Genomic DNA, 19206 nt, shown 5'->3' with positions numbered 1-19206 from the left:
CAGCAGAACTTCAGCCACAGAGCACAATACACTCAGAACACTCAGCATCTCTACTAGCAAACTGTTTCATGCAGAGAATCTCTGCAGCTCCCTGAACTGAACCTTCAGGTCTCCTGAGTTGCCATCTCCTAATCCTGTATTTACACTAAGGAATGTATAGCCATAGGTGGCTTCCTCTTGAATACTCGAGCTGCTGTCTGAAGAAAGCAATCCTAGTCCTTTATTCTGCATGGCTTTACCACAGGCATTTTCACAGCTCTCAACATTTCCTTAACAATCTGAGCCAAGGTGCTCAGAGCTGTGCAGCAGGAGCCCCAGTCCATGGGTCAAAACACCTACTCCCAACTGACCATGGGAGGTTCCACCCAGCCCTCATCCAACCTTTCAGTACTAAATGGAAGCTGAGTGAAGCCCTGGCACATTCCTGGTCAGAGCCCCAGACTTCAGCAGAGCTCTCAGAAGGTGTGTGCAGAGCTATTCTGTAACAAAGTCACATGAGGCAGAAAAAATACCAAAAACATAAATACAACTCTGATGGAACCACAGAAAACCCCACAGTTTCCACAAGCTAACATACTGTCAACCTCAAATAGCAGAGCTGTTAAAGAGGAAGAATGTTATCACACTATTGCTTGTCTTTTCAATGCAAAAATAAAAGTTTGTGATGAGTGGTCTGTAGCAAAGTAAACTCTACTTCACAGGCACAGTCTGCTTCTTCTAAGTATTTTCTACTGCTGCCTGGAAAAGCACTTGTGCAGATACTCAGTTTTATTTGCAGTGACAGAAAAGCGTTCAGACATGGAAGTAACTCAAAGACTAAAAACCTTTCCTCAGTGGAACACTACGCTCCTTGCACATGTACTGTATTCTGCCACATTTCCCATTTTCTTTCCTCATACCATAAACCTCACTCCCCACAAGAGACTGCTAAAAATCCTTATACAAATAAGAGAAGGCACATAAGTGTACTTTATGGTACATGTTTTATAAAACTGTTCCCAAAAAAATCATCTATTAGGAAAACTTCAGTACTGCCAAGTCAGGCTTCAAGAACCAAAACCAATTCAATTTTCCTGTGTAGCCTCTATTTTCTCCCTCCCCACTCCCTGGTTTCAGTGCCTTGCAAGCAGGTCAGACAACCTTCAAGCTGCCTGACAAAGACACTCATTCCACCCCAGTGCAGGACTCCAGTGACCCACCACATTTCTGCATTGAAACTTACTAGGATGATTTTTTTCTGTAAATAAAGAAGGGAAATATTTACATACAGGAGCTGGTTGTGAATGGTTTACTAACAAATGAATGAAATCAAGGAAGGAAAAAAAAATTAAAATCAAAAAAAGGCAGGAATTGAAGATATCCACAAGTGATCACAAGGCTCTTTCTCACAGGTAGATCACAACTAGGCCTCACTTGCTCTGAGACACAAGTAAGGATCTTTGGAACAGCACTGGGACTGTTCCACAAACTCCTTTCTCCCAAGAAGGAGCCTCAAGGGAGCAACTCTGAAATATTCCTGCATTCAAGAATGTTACAGGCAATACTCCACAGTCCTCTCCCAAGCTCCATTACATTCTTCCCTTTTTGAAGCTCCATCTCCAAAGTGTATTACAAAGAACAAAATATAGTTCTTGCTTAAGAGCAGATTAGAATTACTCACATATTTTATTTATGTGTAAGGATTGCTATGTCACTTTTTTTTTCCTCTGGACACAGCTTAAATTATTTTAGTTTTCTTAAGTGGGTCACGGATATAACACATCTGTCCTGCTGGTTTTGTTCCTTTCCACTTTCTCAGTTCAGTGAGATGGCATCAAACTCTTCAGAAATGTCACACTGAAGACAGACATGAGCCACAAAACCTTGTTAGCAAATCAACACACAGAGCTCTGGGAACAGCCTCTGACACAACTAAAAGCAGGGAGGCCTGGCAAAACAAGACCCAAAACTGTTTTTTACCTTTCCCCCCACAGGAAAACCAATTATGGTACCTTAGGTGATTAGCACTCATCAGATTCCGTGCACGAAGCTCACGACAGCAGTTATGGGTATCCCCGATGAGAAGGGTTCATCCCTCCTTATAGATGACAGCAGTGTAACACAAACCACATTTCAGATCCACAAACTAAAGAGCACAAGCATCTTTTTTTGTGGCAGTAATCTAAAATGCAACAGAGATAAGCACTTCCTATCCGTGCTTAGATCCCCCAGCTGCTAATGCTTTTGAGCACGCCTTGCACTTCGTTTCCATGGCCCAGCTGTACATCAGATGTGGAGAGCTTCAAACTTCATTTTAAGCTTATAATGAAAATGAACTGCATTTACAGAGCCCTCTCAGAATGCAAATGAACTCATGTATTTTCTGCCAAATGAAATCACTGCATCTCAGCAAGACTTAACTGATGTGGTAACGTTCAGAAAGCCTCCGATCCTCTCTCTTTAGTATTAACTTTAAAATAAGAGTAATTAAACCATTAAAAAGTGTGATGTTCAAACAACAAGAAATATGCAATCCACAAAGAATTTTGAAGTTCCAAAAGCCAGCAAATTAGGACTGGTTGATCTCAAGGTACTCACAGTCAAACAAGCCTTCATATGAACTGACAAGTCAACACCTCTTACAGGTACTAAATTGTAATCAACATTCAAGCTTTACATCTAAAACTTTTCATGCCTAATAAATTTATCATTAAGAGTAAAAGCCTTAACTCTTAACATCCTTAAAAGAGCATGTGTGTACCCCTGGGCCCCACTTTTTTTACATAAAAGTAAAACACAAAAAAAAACAGGGGCAAAACCAGCTGAACAATTGCTTAGTACCAACACCAGTACTGCCAGCTGCAGCATAATTCAGCTAAGAGTATTATCAAGTTTTCTCCTGGCCACTTAAACAATGAACTATTGTGATAAAAGCTGCTTAAAAGCAAAGAAACCTGGTCATCCCAATCCATACATACATTTAGACAAAAGCAGATGATAAAAGGTCAGAGGTGACCATAATAATGACCCTTCCTACAAAGATACTTCAGTAAATTTTCTCAGCATGTGTGAGGAAATGGCATCTGTTTCTAGGTTGAAAAATTAATGTACATATAAAAGATCCTAGAAAGGACAACCAAATTTAGACATCAAATGTACCAAAGATACCAACAGCATGCCAGTAACCTTCAACTGGAAGACAAAAACAAAATATAAGTGAAATCAGTTTTATTTAGCATTATTCTATTACATAACCATTTTATCTTACAGTTGTTTGAATGTTATTCATCCAAGTATTAAAAAAGCCCCCACACATCACATGATGCATGAAATCATAGCTTTCTCCAAAGAAAAAGTTTTTATTCTTCTCTGGCTTAAACTACAGGATGCAGAAAAACAAAGCAAAACAGCCTCCAACTTCTAGACAAGCATCCTATAGTGCCTTTGATGGACAGAACAGCAGACAAAAGGGAAGTTTGGTCCAGTTTTGGTCAATTTTGTCCCTGAGTTTTCTTTTTCATTTATAAATTCATTAATAGTTTTTGCAATAAGGAACACACAGAGAATTAAGAATTGAGGAGACAGCTTCATAGGTCCTATACTTCCTGCCCCTCCTTGCCGTTTCCTGCCACATAAAACACATTTTTTTAAAAATACACAAACCACAAAACTCAGCCTGCCATCACTCAGCAGCTTGCCAATCATGTTAGAGAGGAATGGATCCTTAATTTGCAGACAGTGATTAACTCGCCTTAAATGTCTTCCTGACTCACACAAACTGCATTTTCACATGTTGAGATTCAAGAGATACAAGCCTTTCCATTATTAAATCAAACTAATTGGTTTTAAAACATAACCTCTCTTTAAATAGCACAGCATTTATGTTAAAGAGTATGAGACCAGCCAGCCTGTTATTCCAAATGAGGTCTCACATCACCCTATTTATGACAACATTGCCAGAAGTAAAACCAGAGGAGCTGAGATTGTAAGACCAGACAAGACAGTGTGACTTCCAAGTTCATTTTGTATGAAAAGTTCTTCATCTTCATTCTAAGTAGTTCTTAAAACTTGACTGTACACATTTAGATACTCCCACAGTAATGTCCCAAAGTCACACAGAAAAAGACAATCTAAAAGAGTCTGGAAATTCAACTGTCTTGGTTTTTTCCTAGCAACTTCAGAAAAATCAATAACTCTCTCTCTAGTGCCTTCCAGCTGGGCAATGGAGATGCCACCACTAGCTGAGGAAGAGCACCCTTCTCTTGTTACATTTTGTCTTCTCTAATTTTTAATTTGCCAGGTTCTCATATAAAATATCTCTGGCAATAATCTCCAAGTAAAAATTACCAGAGTTAAGAAAACATTTTTAACAGACTCAAACTGAAGACACATACCAAAAGCATTTCACATGGTGAACTCTGGTTAGCAGGATAACTCCTCAATGCCATTACAGTGAAGAGGCTTTTTAAGTGGTCTGAATATCTGCAGAGCTGCTACATAATTAAACTAAAAGCTTTCAGCTGCACACATCTGAGCACACATTTTTCATCACTTGACATTTTTTGATCCATCCAAACACTGCAAAAGGAACAGTGATCATTATAAACCTGACATTTGTACATCCTGAAACTGCTAAATTCAGGTCTAAGACAACAATAAAATACACAATTAGTAAGACTAAGCCAGCAGCCTAACATCCAATTTAACAACTTCTGATTGTGCAAATTTCCAGCAATTTAAAAAAACAATATTGATGTTGATTGAACAAATAAAGTAACAAGGCACAAGGAAAACTGGTGGAACAAAATGAAACATTTTCTATCCAATAATAAAAGTTTCAATATGCACAAATCTTTGAAATAAATCTTAAATATAATAAATATTTTATTTCACAGAGAAGATAAATAATTTTATTGAGACAAATCTGCTAGTTCTGCCATTTAACATTTCAGATAAAACCAAAAAACAATGGAATTAAGAAGTTTTTATGATTAACCTTTTTAGGAATTCTGTGCCAGTGACTGTACTTAACACCTGTAAAATCACTACTCAAAACCCCTTTTCTTTTTAGCTAAGGCTTCAAAGTATTGTGACAAGTTAATCAATACCCTCATAAATGAATGATATGCTCAATGAAATAATCTCACATAGCTAGCATGGACACATGCTGTGCATTCCAATTTACTTGTAAACATCAGGACTTTCTGTTCACTGCTTTGCACTTCAGAACACTGACAACTCAATCTCTCTGCACCACATTATGTTTTGCTTCAGTACCAGTTGTACTGCTGCTGGTCCTTACTCCCATGTTTTCTTCAGCTTTTGTTTTGTGGGTTCTGCTTTGCTCTTTTTTGGTTAGATCATTTCTTTTTTAACCAGTTAAGCATCCAACCACACCAATAAGGGCAGTCTTAACTGTACCTTAAGATGTAAGCCATTCCTCCATATGTGTGGTCCCTGCTGGCAATAACTGGAGCTCTCTATAGGACATCTGTCCCCTAGGTTATGTCAGGAAGGTGTATCTTAAGCCTTCATTCATTACCAAAGAAGCTGTTTGAAGAAAAGCTTAGAGAGAATGATGTGGAAAGAAGAAATTACTCATCTCTCCTTCACTGTACTGACCAGTTGAGAAGACAAAAATCTTCAGATTGCAACCTTTTACATTGCTACTCTGATACCAAGGCTTCCAATAAACACAGGTGGAAGCCTTTTTTTCATACAGATTTTATGCAAAAAAATAAAAAATAAAAATGCAGCCCTTTATCTGCAAACATGTACAGGAACTATTCTGCACACAAGCATTTCAAGTTCCTTTCTTCATATACCGGGAGAGGAACTGACTTCTGACAAAGTGGATGAGCTTGGTCTCTGTGCAGAACATAGTAATGATGGTTGCTGCAAAGCACAGAGCCCCCACACTGATGTGCACCAGCCTTGCCATCCAGCCCTTATCACAGCAGAAGAATACCTGCAACAAAAGAAACAAGCAAGCATAGGAAAACTGGTCAGCACCAAGCAGATTTACTGTCTCATGAAACAATAAAGGTCCAAAAGCTCTCTTGACCATGCTAATGCCATCAACAAGCTGAGCCCAGCTTTGCCACATGCACTGAGCCTACAATAAATCATCCTCAGTATTTACAACACTTGCAGAAAATTCTGTCAGTAAAAGAAGAGCATTCAGGAGATACCTGGCAAATGTAGAAGTTACTCTGACCTGGCATGCAGAAATATGCTACTCAAGGTATTAGAAAAACTCTTTTGGTGCTACCATACAAGTTTGCTACTTTGCAGCAACATATTAGGCTATTTTCTTACAAAACCCCATGGAAATCTCCCATTATGAAATATAAAGCTCTCCTTTCTAAGGCAGAGTAGACTTTCTATTTGTCAAATTGTTGTACATTGAAATGCTACCATCTCTCTAATAATTAGTCTGCACAATTACCATCTTAGTCTGAATAAAAGGGATAAATGTGCTCTAGGCACTTTGTTTCTGCTCCTGTTTTCATTGTTTTCCCTCTGTCACTTTTTATTACTAATTTTTAATAACAGTTCTTTGTGCTACTTCAAAATTTCAATTAAGAGCTAAGAACATGGATTCATTCATATATAGCAGAAATGTGTTAACTTTTACTTCACTTGTCAAATACATCTTCTACAGGTGGGAGAGGGAATAAAAGTCACTTAATATTATACCTGACCTTGCCTGCAATCCAAGTCTTCCAGCCTATCCTCATCAGCCTGCTGCTAATGGTATTTCTCTGCTTGTGGACACAAAAGCCACTTGACACCAACTTTTGCAGTGAAAGCAAGCTCTGAGAAAGATGCTTACCTCTGAGAAACCAGTGATTACTCCACTTATGATATAAACGAGTACCAGAGATGGTGAGGGAAGCAAGCCTGCCAAGGGTCTGTAAGTGCTTTCTTTGAAGTAATCATAGATGTAGTGGATGCTGTGAGCTATTCGAATCCCCATGTTAAAGCAGTTGGCAAGGATAAAGCCAATGCTGCCGTGCCAGTGGGTCAAGAAGTAAGAGATGCAAAGAAATGTGAAGGACAATGCCAGCATTACAAAATTGTACCTAGGAAAAAAATAGAAACCATTTAACAGTAGTCATAGAATTTACCACAATTTGTTTTCTAAAATAAACACAGAAATACTCTCACCATCCTTCTAATGAAAGAAGTTAAATCAGAGACGAGATGTTAATTGAAAAAATTCATCAAATTAATGGAAAATACAAAGAAATTAAACCAAGAACTAAATTATGAGAAGAAAACTTTCCCTTATCAGCTGTATGCTAATTTCAGAAAGTCAAATTCCATAAAAATTATTAGTAAAGTAGAAATATGAGGATCTTTTGTTACTTTATTTTATAGTATGGTTTACAGGAAAATAGTGCTCGACAAGATGATGCTATATTTAGTTTCTTCCAGGCTGAAAGGGATCTCAGAAAGCCACCTAGTCCAACCTCCTACTTCAAGCAGACAAACCACTGAACTCAGACCCACTGTTCAGAGCATCCTGAAGTGCACCTAAAATCACAGTGACTCCACAATCTAAAAATTTAACAGGTGAAAGAATGCTATAAGCTTTAAGTCATAATCTGTGTGTAAAACTAACTTCAAGCACATATGTACATAAAACAAGGCTTCATATTTTAAATGTTTTCCAGTTACTCATGTACCAGAAGTTAATTTAACAACCTTTTATTTCTTAATTTCTGACCTTTTGACTCAGACATTTCAACATTGGCTAAGGCTCCTACATCTAAATCTCCACAGTGCCTGAGACAAGGGACAGTTCTTAAAGTGACTCAGAAAAATTTCCTCCATTGAAAAAAACAACTTCCACACACATGACCTCCAAGCAAACCATATGCAAATTAATTACATTAATATTCTGGGGATACCATTTCCTACCTGTCTACCTCTTCTTTGCACATCAAAGCAAAGGTAAAACATTCTGTTACTCCATTGACAGCAAGAAATAGGACATACAAAGAATAACACCGGAGAAGATCTGGACCTAAAACACATTAGAATTACAAGTAGATTATTATTTCTGTTATAAAACTGCATTGATTTTACACTCAAAATTGTAATGTTATCACCAATGGAACTAATGGAAACTTAAGTTCATTTGAAGAAGTTGTGTCTAGATTTCCTGACAAAAAAATCAAATAAACAATGAAAACAACAAAAAACCCAAGCCCTATACAGCCAAGAATAGCAGTTACTGTAGTAACAAAGAAGACACACATCCAAGTATTAAAAGGGATTTCCCAATTAAAAGTCAGTATTTATCATAATCCAAATCATCTTTTGTACAGGAATTTTTGGAAATCAATCCAAGAGCAATTGTGAGGGTCAACATTTATATTTTGAAGATGACAGCAAGAAAAACAGATAAGTTGTTCAATACATTCAAAACTGTGCTGGATGAAAAATGACACTCAGATTTCTATGAGTTGGGGATAATTTATAAACAACTTCAAAATTATCCATCCATATCTTAATCTTCTCTTGTCCTTCAGAAGTTCTAGTACACAGAAAAAAATCCCATCCGTTTTAGCAGGTTACTGTGCATCCCTGAATATCCTTTCCTGATTGCAGCACTGTAGCTCATATTACTGAGCCTCCTCCTGTTTTGTTTCCAATTAACAACTGCCCAGTGAGCAGTAAATAAATACAGTGGAGAAAACCTGAAGACTTTTCAAATTTGCATAAAAACATTAAACTAGAGAGCACTCAGAAGGAAGAAATATCAAAATGAATATACCCATGAAAATCTGGTAAAATAAGACAGTATGTATGCTCAACATTTCATTTTCACACAACGTTATTGGGTAAAATAATAAAACTCCTTGAGTCATTTGATTTGCACCCATTTTCCTAATCATAGCCCTTTTCAGCCAAGTAAGCATGTCTAAAAGATTGGGCCCAGACAATCATTCTTGTTGAGAAAGAGGAACAGAAGATGTTTTCTTCAGAAAAATAGTTGGCTTCCAGGTTCCAGAATGACAATTTATCACAACATTTGCTTCCAAAATTAGAAACAAATCTGACAGAACCAGCAAGTCAACTCAAAACAACATCCACTAGTTATTAGCATTTTTTTCTTGTTTATGTGGAGTTTTCCTTAGAGTCACTGTACAAACTGAGCACCATCTTCCAAATAACACGCAGGGGTCTGAAGGAAAATATCTAAATGCTTAACACGTTAAAACCGAGAAGTGTCTATGGGGTTAGAATACATCAAATCATCTTTACACTGAATAAGGTAATGCAAATTAGTTTTAATGCCCAATAAGCAATATTCCAAGGTTATGAAGGTGCAGAACTCTGACAAGTGCAAGTGTCTTCAGCACAATATACTGTCACAAGCTTTTACCTTCCCTGTAACTTCCTCCTAATTATAATAAATCTTGAAATGGAAAACATAAGCTACCACAATAGCACACAGGCAAAATTTCAAGAGAGAAATCCAACACAACAGCACCGAGGAGCTGCTGGATCTTCTCTCAAGACAGGGAAACTCTGAACCAAGACATTACACAGGGCTCAGCCACAGCAGACAGACTGTTTTCTCTAGAAGCTCCTGCAGGTCAACTGAGACACCAGCAGAAGAACTTGAGAAAAACCTGCAGGATACAATTTATGTGTTTGTTTCAAAAATGAGTTAAATGAACCTCTGCTTTCTGACCTGAAAACCTACAATGAGCTACAAATTGAGTGCTTCTATGGACAACAATATGCACAACTATAGCATGACTCCTACTGTTTAACATCATTTTTTTAAAAAACTTACTGTTTCTATGCTAAATCTATGGATTTTCTTGTTCCAGTTTGTTGTACAAGTTTTCAGGGGGTGGCTGTTGTTGTTTTAAACAGCTGTGAGTAGAAATTCTACATCATGGAGTAATCAAGCAGTCCTTTAAAATGTTCTTTTCCAACAACATAAAATGGAGAAAGGTAGAGTCCCAAACCTGATCAGACTTATTTTAGAGCTCAATATATTTATGTTTTATATTTATATTTATATACATATATATAACACATGCATTTTTATACATATATATAATATATACTATTTATATTTTAATGTGACTACATATTAAAGATGTTATTCCAAAGGCATGAGTTCTGGATTCAAACAAAGTCACTGATTTCAACAAGTTTTGCAGAAAAAAAGTATCTGCTGATTTACCCGAGAATAATAGCTACAGTTTCACTTTTTAAGAATATTTGAGGTTTTTTGCCACCTGTATAAAAGTTTACCTGTTCCAGAACTGAGCAATGAGCCTCCATAAATATCCAGAGCCAGCTGAGAATAGGCATAGCCAAAAACTGTGATGGTAAGGCCAATCAGAAGCACAAGTTTCAACAGCAATTCTAACACATTTGCAGCCATAGTAATATCATCCTGAAAAAACATTGTAGTCAGTTATATGAATCAGAAACAATCTGATTTATGTTCACACAGAAAAGCCACTTCACAGAAAAAAACAGTTTGCACAGTGGAAACAGCTGTGAAACTTATTCTTTGTTTTTGAACCATCCATACACACAGTCCTCAGAAATATATTAAAAAATGTCTATGCTATTTCATCCTATGTTTTACTCATTCCATATCCTACACAAATAATCAGCCATCAACAAATCTGTTCAAGGAAACGTTCAAACAGCACTTGCACCTGTTTAGCAGTCAGTACACATGGCAAAGGAGAGCACAGCATATGCCTAAGGCCACAGCTGAACTCAGCAGCAGGGTCAGAGTTTTATTGCTACACAGGGCTACAGGATTTGCCACAACATACCAAGCAATTTGTCAGCTGTACTACCTCATTACAGGAGTTATTCTTGTAATGTAATATAATTTCAGTAGATGCAAGGAAAACTCATAAGCATTTTGCCACTTATACATACCAGATACTTAATATATAGAGCATGTACTCATACACACACCTCTCAGCCTGCCACCTGAAACATGGGATTTGTTTAACCACGTGCAATGGTGCAAGTAGCTGGATGACTGCAAAAAGTTGTCAGTGTCAGACAAAAGCCAAGGCTGACCTTCATGACTGATCAAGAAGTTCTTACCTAGAACATGCATCAGTGTCACTCTGTGGAGCAAAACACTTGTTTGTTTTATCACTGATACTCAACATACAGAAGGCCATGAAAAACAATTTCATTTCTTCCCAAAACTGCACTTTTTTGAAACATTAATACTTAGCTACTTAATTTTTCAAGTCTGGTATTTTCAGACAGCATTTATTTGATAGAAAGAGCACACTTCTGTGATATAAAGGGTTGCCTGTGTACATCTGGACATACATGGTACACTTGGGTTTATATCATACTATTCAGAGCAGGTAACTTCAGTTACAAAACAAGGCAAAATTATACCACTGTATATCAATTTCTATTCCCTTACCATTCTACCTCTTTTCTTGGAAGGTAATTTTTTCCATTCACTTCCAACTTCTCAATTTTAACAGCCTTTATAGTCAATTTTCAACTCACATTTCTGTGATGCAACTTATCTGTAACAAATATTGAGTATCAAACGTATAATTAATCAAAAATAAACATACCTGCTTCTGATCCTTTACACTCTTCCCTCTTTCCAGCACTTTGGCAAAAAAGACATAAAAACTCTCCTCAATAGGCAAAAAGATAAACCTGGCCACCAGTGAACCAAGATTATTCACGATATCATATACACCTCAAAGAAACAAAACAAAAACAACAGCAACCTGTTATTTTTCAGATGCATTTTAATTCCAAGTCTTCAACAATAACATGAATCCTCACTTAACACTTTCACCAAAGAGGAAACAAGGGGAATTTAGTGCAACATTAAAGGAGGGCTCCCTAAAAATTCTGACAGTCGCAGCAACCACAGCACAAAACAAGACTTGGTCGTAGCTGGCAAAGCTCAGACAAAAGTATCAACTACAGAGGTGTGAATTTAGTAACAGCACCAAACCACGTAGGAATTCTTAAGGTAGAGGAAGTTAAAAGATCCTGATCAATATAATTGACTGAGAACATCAATGTAAGGATTTACTGATGCAAGAGAAGAGAAAGGTATCTGCTTTTAGTGTGAGGTTGCTCTTTTTACTTTCACTGAAGTGGAAGAGCAATCCTACCTGACATTTTACCAGCATTTCCATCCACAGCAGATACTGCTCCAAACCTGATCACATCTACATGTGTGGTTGTATAAACACACACAAAGTACAGTTACTGGAAGCATACTAAGTCAGGCATCTGTAGAAGCACTTTCTATATTGACAGGAAATAACAGAGGAAGGTTCTGGCTGATTTCACAGGACTTGGAACCAATGTTTCCCAACATTTTGAGGGTACAAGTGTCTTTGTACTCATTGCTCCTTTCAAAGGCCCTTCAAGTTAAGGGGCAGTTCAGTTGTTCTGCAGGGAAGGAGGATCAGAAATGGGCACAGTTACCAGGAGCAAGCACACAGTTAAGTATTTATGGGGGAACAGACTACTGCCAGCAATTAAAAGTAATTTAAGCTAGCCAAGAATCTTGTAAGAGTGGGCCAGCAATTACAGCCTATTTTCCTTCCTCCACAAGCTATAAAGGCCCAAGGTATGGCCAACTCTGTCATTTTAATATCTACTGCCATAAATCATTTTGTAACCATGCTGGATTCTTCCACAGAACATAATTCAATTTTGATATGCAATGAGGTGAACAACCATGTTCTTGCCACAGCAGCTAACAGAGAATCAAAAGGAAGACAGAAACCAGCAGGAAAAGAGCTTTGATCCTGAAGAAAAGTTAAATTAAAATCCAGGATACTATATTTCTTTTCTACATCTATATCAATCATTCTCTGAAATGTACCATGAAGGCTGTGAAATCTTCTCAGATTTGCCAGTTATCTTTAAATGCTTTAAGTCATTTTGAGAACCATCTGAAGAGCAGTAACTAAGAAAACTGTGCCACCATTCCACACTACCATCACACTTACCCTGATCTCCAAAATTTAACACGTTCAAAAAAGTCATCACATATCTTTCACCTGTAAGTTCAAAACAAAGAACTTTAATACAAATCCCTAAATCTTTCCCAATACTTTTTTCAGGCACTTCCAGCATTAAGTATTCAAGAGACAAAGTCAAATGGGACAGCATCTAGTTAAGAATACACACACATTTCACTCAGGGTGGTACCACCTGCTGGCAACAATCTGAAAGTCACATACCCACAATCACCCCCCAAGCCTTCTGAAGCTTTCAGTAAATTTTAAATCATTTTCACTACCCCTCCTCCATCACAACTCTATGTCAAGCCTCACCTTCTGTCAAAATCTGCTTCAGGAAGGATTGTTTGAAGAAACTCCAAGTCAACCGTGCTTCCTTCCAGTTAACAAAGGTCTGAAAAAAAAGCATCAAACACAATGCAAAATACAAAGTGGAACTAGAAGATAGAAAGCCAGCACACTACTCAAGGCTTGTTCTAACTGTACTGATCAGGAAAACCAACAATTATCACCACTACTAGCACCTAATCCATAATACTGCTAAAAACAAGCACCAATATCACTTTGATCTGGAAAAGGTATTTTCCCCTGCTGAAAATAACTACTGTTGCAGATGAAGTACCCAAACAGGCTTTCTACAGAAAATACTACTCAAAGACTGATGGGAGGGGGAGAAAAAAAAAAAACAAACCCCAAACCCATGCTTATTAGCATGCCAATATAACTATCAGCTTTACCACTGATAAAAATTGTTTACTGCTCTTCAAGCTGTCCCCACCAGTCTTGCAAACTGGATCTTCTCTACCTGCAAATATTTTCCAATGTCTTCTTCCTCACTGTGCTTTTCTTTCTTGCCTTTTCTTTTGTGAGCACTTAAGAGATATGTATATCATGCAGGATGCTGTGTACCACCATGTTTATATTGCAGAAAAGTCCGAGTACCAAAAATCCATGGTAAAATGGTTCTGGTTTCTTTCCTGCCTCAGAACCCATGATACATGGTCATTTCCCAGCAAACTGCAGATGCTCTATATCCAGGCTATGGTTTTTCCAAAGATCCTAAAAGATAGGTCAGCAATACGCCAATAACTACAAAGAGGTTAAGATTCTCTGACAAGCATTTTACAAATGACAAACAGAACATGTGTGTAAACTTTTTAATCAGTCATATCTTCTACAGTGCAGAGATCCACAAAATCACCCAATTAACTCCACTATCTCATGCTAATTTTCAAAGGTGTCTAAAGGAAAACTTTAAATCAAGAAATGAACCGTGCAACCTACCTCATCTTCTATCAAGTTAGGTAATAGAGCTTTCATTCTAGCAACTGGAAATGACTTCTTCGTTGCTTCAGGAGACCCCAAAAACATCACAAAATAAATTACATAGCACATGACCAGAACACTGACATATAAAAGCTAGAAAAACAGGGAAAGAGAAGAAAAACAACTAGTAATATCAAATAAACTCACAAATGCAGAATTACATGCTAGTTTCAAACTCAATAAGAAAATGAAGTAGCCCTTATTCCTGTAAAATACTAAAGCCTTTCATTTAACACCTCAAGAATGCTGTTCTTTTTTGATTTTTTCTTAATTTATTGGTTACCAAAGCCCTTTGCTAACTTCTATGCTCTTCTATCCAGTACTTTTTAGAATGATTAAACTAATTATAAAGCCATTATTCACTCAGTCAAAACTCAAGTTGACAGAGTAGCTGCAGTCTACATCTCTTACTTCAGTTACAAGCTACCTACTTGCAAAAACTGAACAAAAACATAGTCCAACTTCCAAATCTGAGATGGGTCACATTTTCATTTCTAGGTGAACTGATAAGTGCATAGGACATAACTCCACTTTTCTGGTGTCAATAATTCCATTCCCCATTGCAGTAAAGAAAAACACTTCCATCTGAGCACATGCTACACATGATTAGCACCTTATGGTAAGGTGATGTAGGTTGGTGGTACAGGCTGGTAAAGTTACATGTGATGATAGTTTGCTATTATCATAGAATCCAAACTCAAAAGCTGAAGCCAGATGATGAGTCTTCAAGCATTACAATGTCTAATTCATTTCAAAGTATACAAAGTTTTTATAGAATAATATAACCTTACTTGCAAAATGTGCCTTCAGAGACAGAGGAAGATGCTTTATTACACTGCCTAAGGTCAAAGTGCCAAACCAGTAACAAGTATCAGAAAAATACTAAATACAAGTGCTAAATCAAACCTCCCTGAAGCATTTTCTCTCACCTCAAAGTTATTTAACAGGCTAAATGTCAAAGACAAATAAAAACTCAGATGAATCAAGAAATTATAGGAAGAAAGAACACAGGAAACTTACCTGAGCCAAGGAAAAAATGTAGACACCCCATTGAGGATAAAGGACTACTAAAATAACAGTCAAAATGCATTTTGACACTACTGAAAGGCTTTCAGCAATTACCTTTAAGAAAAAGAAAGAGAAAGTTTGCTTTCTACCACATTAACTTAGACTTAAAATACATTAGTTTCACACACAGAATTTATGTAAGAATATAGGACTTTCAAAGTCCATGTGACTGCATCACAGCTTCTTTCTGCTGAGTTGGCCATCTTCCATTTCAATTTCTCTGTAAATTTTCTATTCTTGTATTTCACAATTCTTCCACTGCACTTTCCCAGTCCTTCGTATGGGACTTACAGGACAAAGCTTTGCTTGTGACAATCATGTTGCCAATTGCTGCCATTTCACAATTTTATCCCAACAATCCTCTGAAATGCAAAACTCTCCCTCCAATTAGAAGTCATGATTAAGTATTTCATGACTATAAAGTGATTATTTCTAAATTAACCAAATTTCTTGTATTAACAGGTGTAAATTCATATCCATGGTGCAGTTATGTCAGAATGCTCAACAGAAGTTGAAGGTTTTTTACATGCTTGAATATACAGACATCTAGACAAAAAGAATTACACACACACACACACACACTCCATGTGCTTTACTAACCTTAAGTCTCACAAACAAATGAGCTTGTGCTAAAACCCAGAGTGGTTCTCCCAGAAGCTCAATAATTGCAGAAAGACCAAATGCCACTACACCAGCCTGATAATGAGGAACCACAGAAGGATCAGGTACTTCAAGCAAGTGTAGCCAGACTAAGCTCAAGAAAATAGACCAAAAAACACCAAGAGGGACTCTAAAAAGTTAACATAAAAACAATCAGAAGAAATGTTATTTAAGTGGGGGAAAAAAACCATGAAAACTAGATTAAAATTTCACACAGTGACATAATAGTTTAGAATTTTAAAAGTCATGGTGAATTAATTTCCATTATTAAAATGTCAGGAGTATTTTTTTTTATGAACATTTTTAAAGCATTCTTTTGCGAGACACAGAAAACATTTTTCTGAGTCAACCCTTATGTTAGGGTTCTTGAGTAGGAAACAGACAACTATCTGCATTTCTCATTCCTTATGATCTAACAATCCTAGTGCCATATGACCCTGCAGAACACTGCAAACCCCTCATTGCTGCAATTCTGATAGTCTGCAGTTACAAGGAGTTTGGCAGACAAACTATGCTGCACTGTAACAGCTAAAGATGTCACCACTCCTACTGCTGGTCTCATTCTTCCAGAAATCTCTGGTTCTCCAGAAACCAAACAGCAGAGTGATGCATGACTGCACCTCAGGTTTGCCAGTTCACAATGCTCCACTGTAGCTCAGAGGCACTTTGTTTAGCAGCTGTGGCTGAAAAGCCAAGCCTGGCACAGCAGTGCAGAGGTCTATTAACAATGCTTCAGGAACAGAGAGCTTCTGGCAGAGTGCAGTTTGTTGCAGCAGGATCTACTTGACCCTCCCATTATCAGATCCCTAATGTATTTCACATCAAGTTCCTAACAAGTATTTTAGATTCTTCAAGAAAGTTGATCTTCTTTTTAAGTTACACTTTTTCTGAAGGAAAATTTAAAATAGAAACATGCACTAAGTCTCTGTTAGCTATCATTTAATGCACACTTGAAAGTCTGCCACATAGCAGAAAAATTATACTACAGTGAGGAGAACAGATGAAATACATTTAAAATATAAGTATGAAACCTATTCCTGAAAGAGACAATCCCTCTTCTTTGTACCTGGGGATGTAGACGACCATGCACAACCTCCCATTCCTGACCCAGATCTGCTTAACAGTGGATTTCCAGGGAAAGCCATTAGTGACCCAAGGGAGGACTTCTGTTTCATCATGACAGGTAAACTAACCTCTCAACCCACCTAACTGGCTGCACAGCTGCAAGATCTGACTGAAGGAATCAGCAGAGAGGTGTGTCCAGGTAACCAGAAGGGAGAAACAATCCATAAGATCCATTTAGTTGCAGCCTTTAGTTACACTCTCTGGATGCAGCTTCAGACTTTCAGTTATACAGCTTCTGCTGTTTATAGCTGGAAGAAGTAGTTCTACTTATTCCTTATCATTTAACTTTAACCTTTTCTTTCATATCCCTCCTATCCAACACATTTATATTGCCATGCTGCTAAGTGGCAGAATTTTAAAAAATACTTTAAAGGGGGGAAGAAAAACAGCTTAAGCAGCTTCACAAACACATATCGAGTAATGTGAGCAACACTGAGCAGGCAGAAGACTATTTGTGCACCAGGGCCGGCATTTAACATGTAAACATAAATGAAACTCCACGGTGAGTGAAAGAACAAATGGGTCCTGGTAACACTGATAACCCCTCTGCTGATGCACTCTCATGTACCCCAAAAAGAGATGAAGTTCATAAACATTAAAGCAACAGACTTGACCAGATTAGTGAATCAGTCCTGAAACATACTGAAGATACTAAATGCCCAGTGCTGAAATAATTACCTTAGAAAATATTTGCTCTAATTTTGCAAGTTCTTAAACAGGAATTAGAAATAAGTTAAGAAGTGAATTTTTAAAATTATCTTACGTTAGCCACAACAGATTAATTGTTTTGGTCCAGTTTCTCTTTGTGCTTCCACTCAAACAAGCTCTGCGAAATGCCTCCCGGGCCAGGAAGACAACTGTTGAATACAGCAGAGTTAGCCTAAAGGAGACCAGAAAACAAGAAGGGAAAATTATTTCTTTTCACACTACTTCTGAAATCCTTCATGCAGCAGCATCACCAGCAGTTTTTACACAGGACTGCCTGACAGAGTAATCTAACAGATATTTAAAGAAAACGTGGTGATGTGAGGTAAACTATCATCATTTCCTTAAAATAGGAGGGAAAGAAATTATATGTGAATACTTCATTAGTTCTGTAACCCAAAAAGCTCAGCTACAGAATTTCTCATATAGCAACTGCATGCAACATGCTCATGTGTCGGGGCTTCCCTCAGCAAGCTGATGGTTTAACATGAAACCAGACCACCAGTACCCGCTTGTTTTAGGCCAAAGAGTAAACTTCGAGACCAAACACTGCAAAACACTTAACAGCTAATTAAACAACTTTATGCGCAGCGTTATTAGCAACTACAGACCCCGAGGTCTTCCACCGAACTCGTTCAAAAAGGCCCCTGATGCCGGGAGCCTCACGGATGCCTCCTGGGCTTCATGGGTCGGGGAGGGGCACACGGGTTTCCCGCCCCAGTGCTCATCGGCCTCCGCCTCACCTGACATTGACCACGCCGATCAGCTCTCTGGAGAGGTAGCGCAGGGTGAAGGCGTTCAGCCCGAAGGTGACCACCCGGAACAGCACCTGTGGAAAAAGCCGCACGGGAAACACCTGCGGGCCGAACGGGGCTGAAGCGGCTCCCGCCAGGCACCAAGGAGGAAGGGGGAGAGGCGGCCCCGCACCTGCAGCAAAGCGGTGGAGGAGGCCAAGCGGGTGGTCTGGCTCAGCACCTCCTGCGAAGCCATGGGCACCCGCCCTGCCCCGCCGGCAGGAAATGGCGCCGTCGCGCCGCGATCCCGTCAGGCGGGCGGTGCCAGAGCCCAGCGCGGCCGGGACCGCCCCGGTCTGCGGGAGGGGACGGAACCCGCCGGTAACGGGACGAGACCCGCCGGTAACGGGACGAGACAACTGCTCATCCAATCTGCTTTTCTTAACGCACCAGGATAAGCGTTTGCTTTTCAGTCACGCTTGGGACGCAAATGGTTAACTCGGCTCTCCCGGAGGCTCAGATGCGAACACGTTCAGCGCCAGCCTTCTGGCTTGGTAATCGGGTATCTACTGTAACTACCCCCAAAC

At 38.4% G+C, this 19206-nt stretch overlaps 1 protein-coding gene across 1 annotated transcript; it reads right to left on the bottom strand.

Annotated features, from left to right (window-relative positions):
* Positions 1–3629: 3629 nt before the first annotated feature.
* RFT1 (RFT1 homolog) lies at positions 3630–18934 on the bottom strand. The gene is made up of 13 exons (XM_008498964.2): positions 18813–18934; positions 18629–18714; positions 17944–18060; positions 15996–16185; positions 15348–15449; positions 14286–14420; positions 13317–13395; positions 12990–13040; positions 11583–11713; positions 10264–10408; positions 7906–8011; positions 6815–7064; positions 3630–5947 (listed from the first exon to the last, which is right to left on the bottom strand). The coding sequence occupies exons 1-13, from the start codon at positions 18873–18875 to the stop codon at positions 5783–5785; spliced, it is 1620 nt and encodes a 539-aa protein (XP_008497186.1). The 5' UTR covers positions 18876–18934; the 3' UTR covers positions 3630–5782.
* Between the last annotated feature and the right edge of the window lie 272 nt (positions 18935–19206).

This window comes from Calypte anna, chromosome 12 (genome assembly GCF_003957555.1).
Source record: "Calypte anna isolate BGI_N300 chromosome 12, bCalAnn1_v1.p, whole genome shotgun sequence".
NCBI classification, from domain to species: domain Eukaryota; kingdom Metazoa; phylum Chordata; class Aves; order Apodiformes; family Trochilidae; genus Calypte; species Calypte anna.
Note: the sequence above shows the minus strand (reverse complement) of the source record. Positions and strands in the feature narration are given on the sequence as shown.

Bases quoted from the DNA above. Each gene is read 5' to 3' on its own strand.
- RFT1 (XM_008498964.2), bottom strand. From the start codon at position 18,875: ATGGCTTCGCAGGAGGTGCTGAGCCAGACCACCCGCTTGGCCTCCTCC. The intron at 16,186-17,943 runs GTAAGATAATTT...TTAACTTTTTAG, and splicing joins ATTAATCTGTTGTGGCTAAC to AGTCCCTCTTGGTGTTTTTT. The intron at 13,041-13,316 runs GTGAGGCTTGAC...TTGAACTTACAG, and splicing joins GAAGCAGATTTTGACAGAAG to GTGAAAGATATGTGATGACT.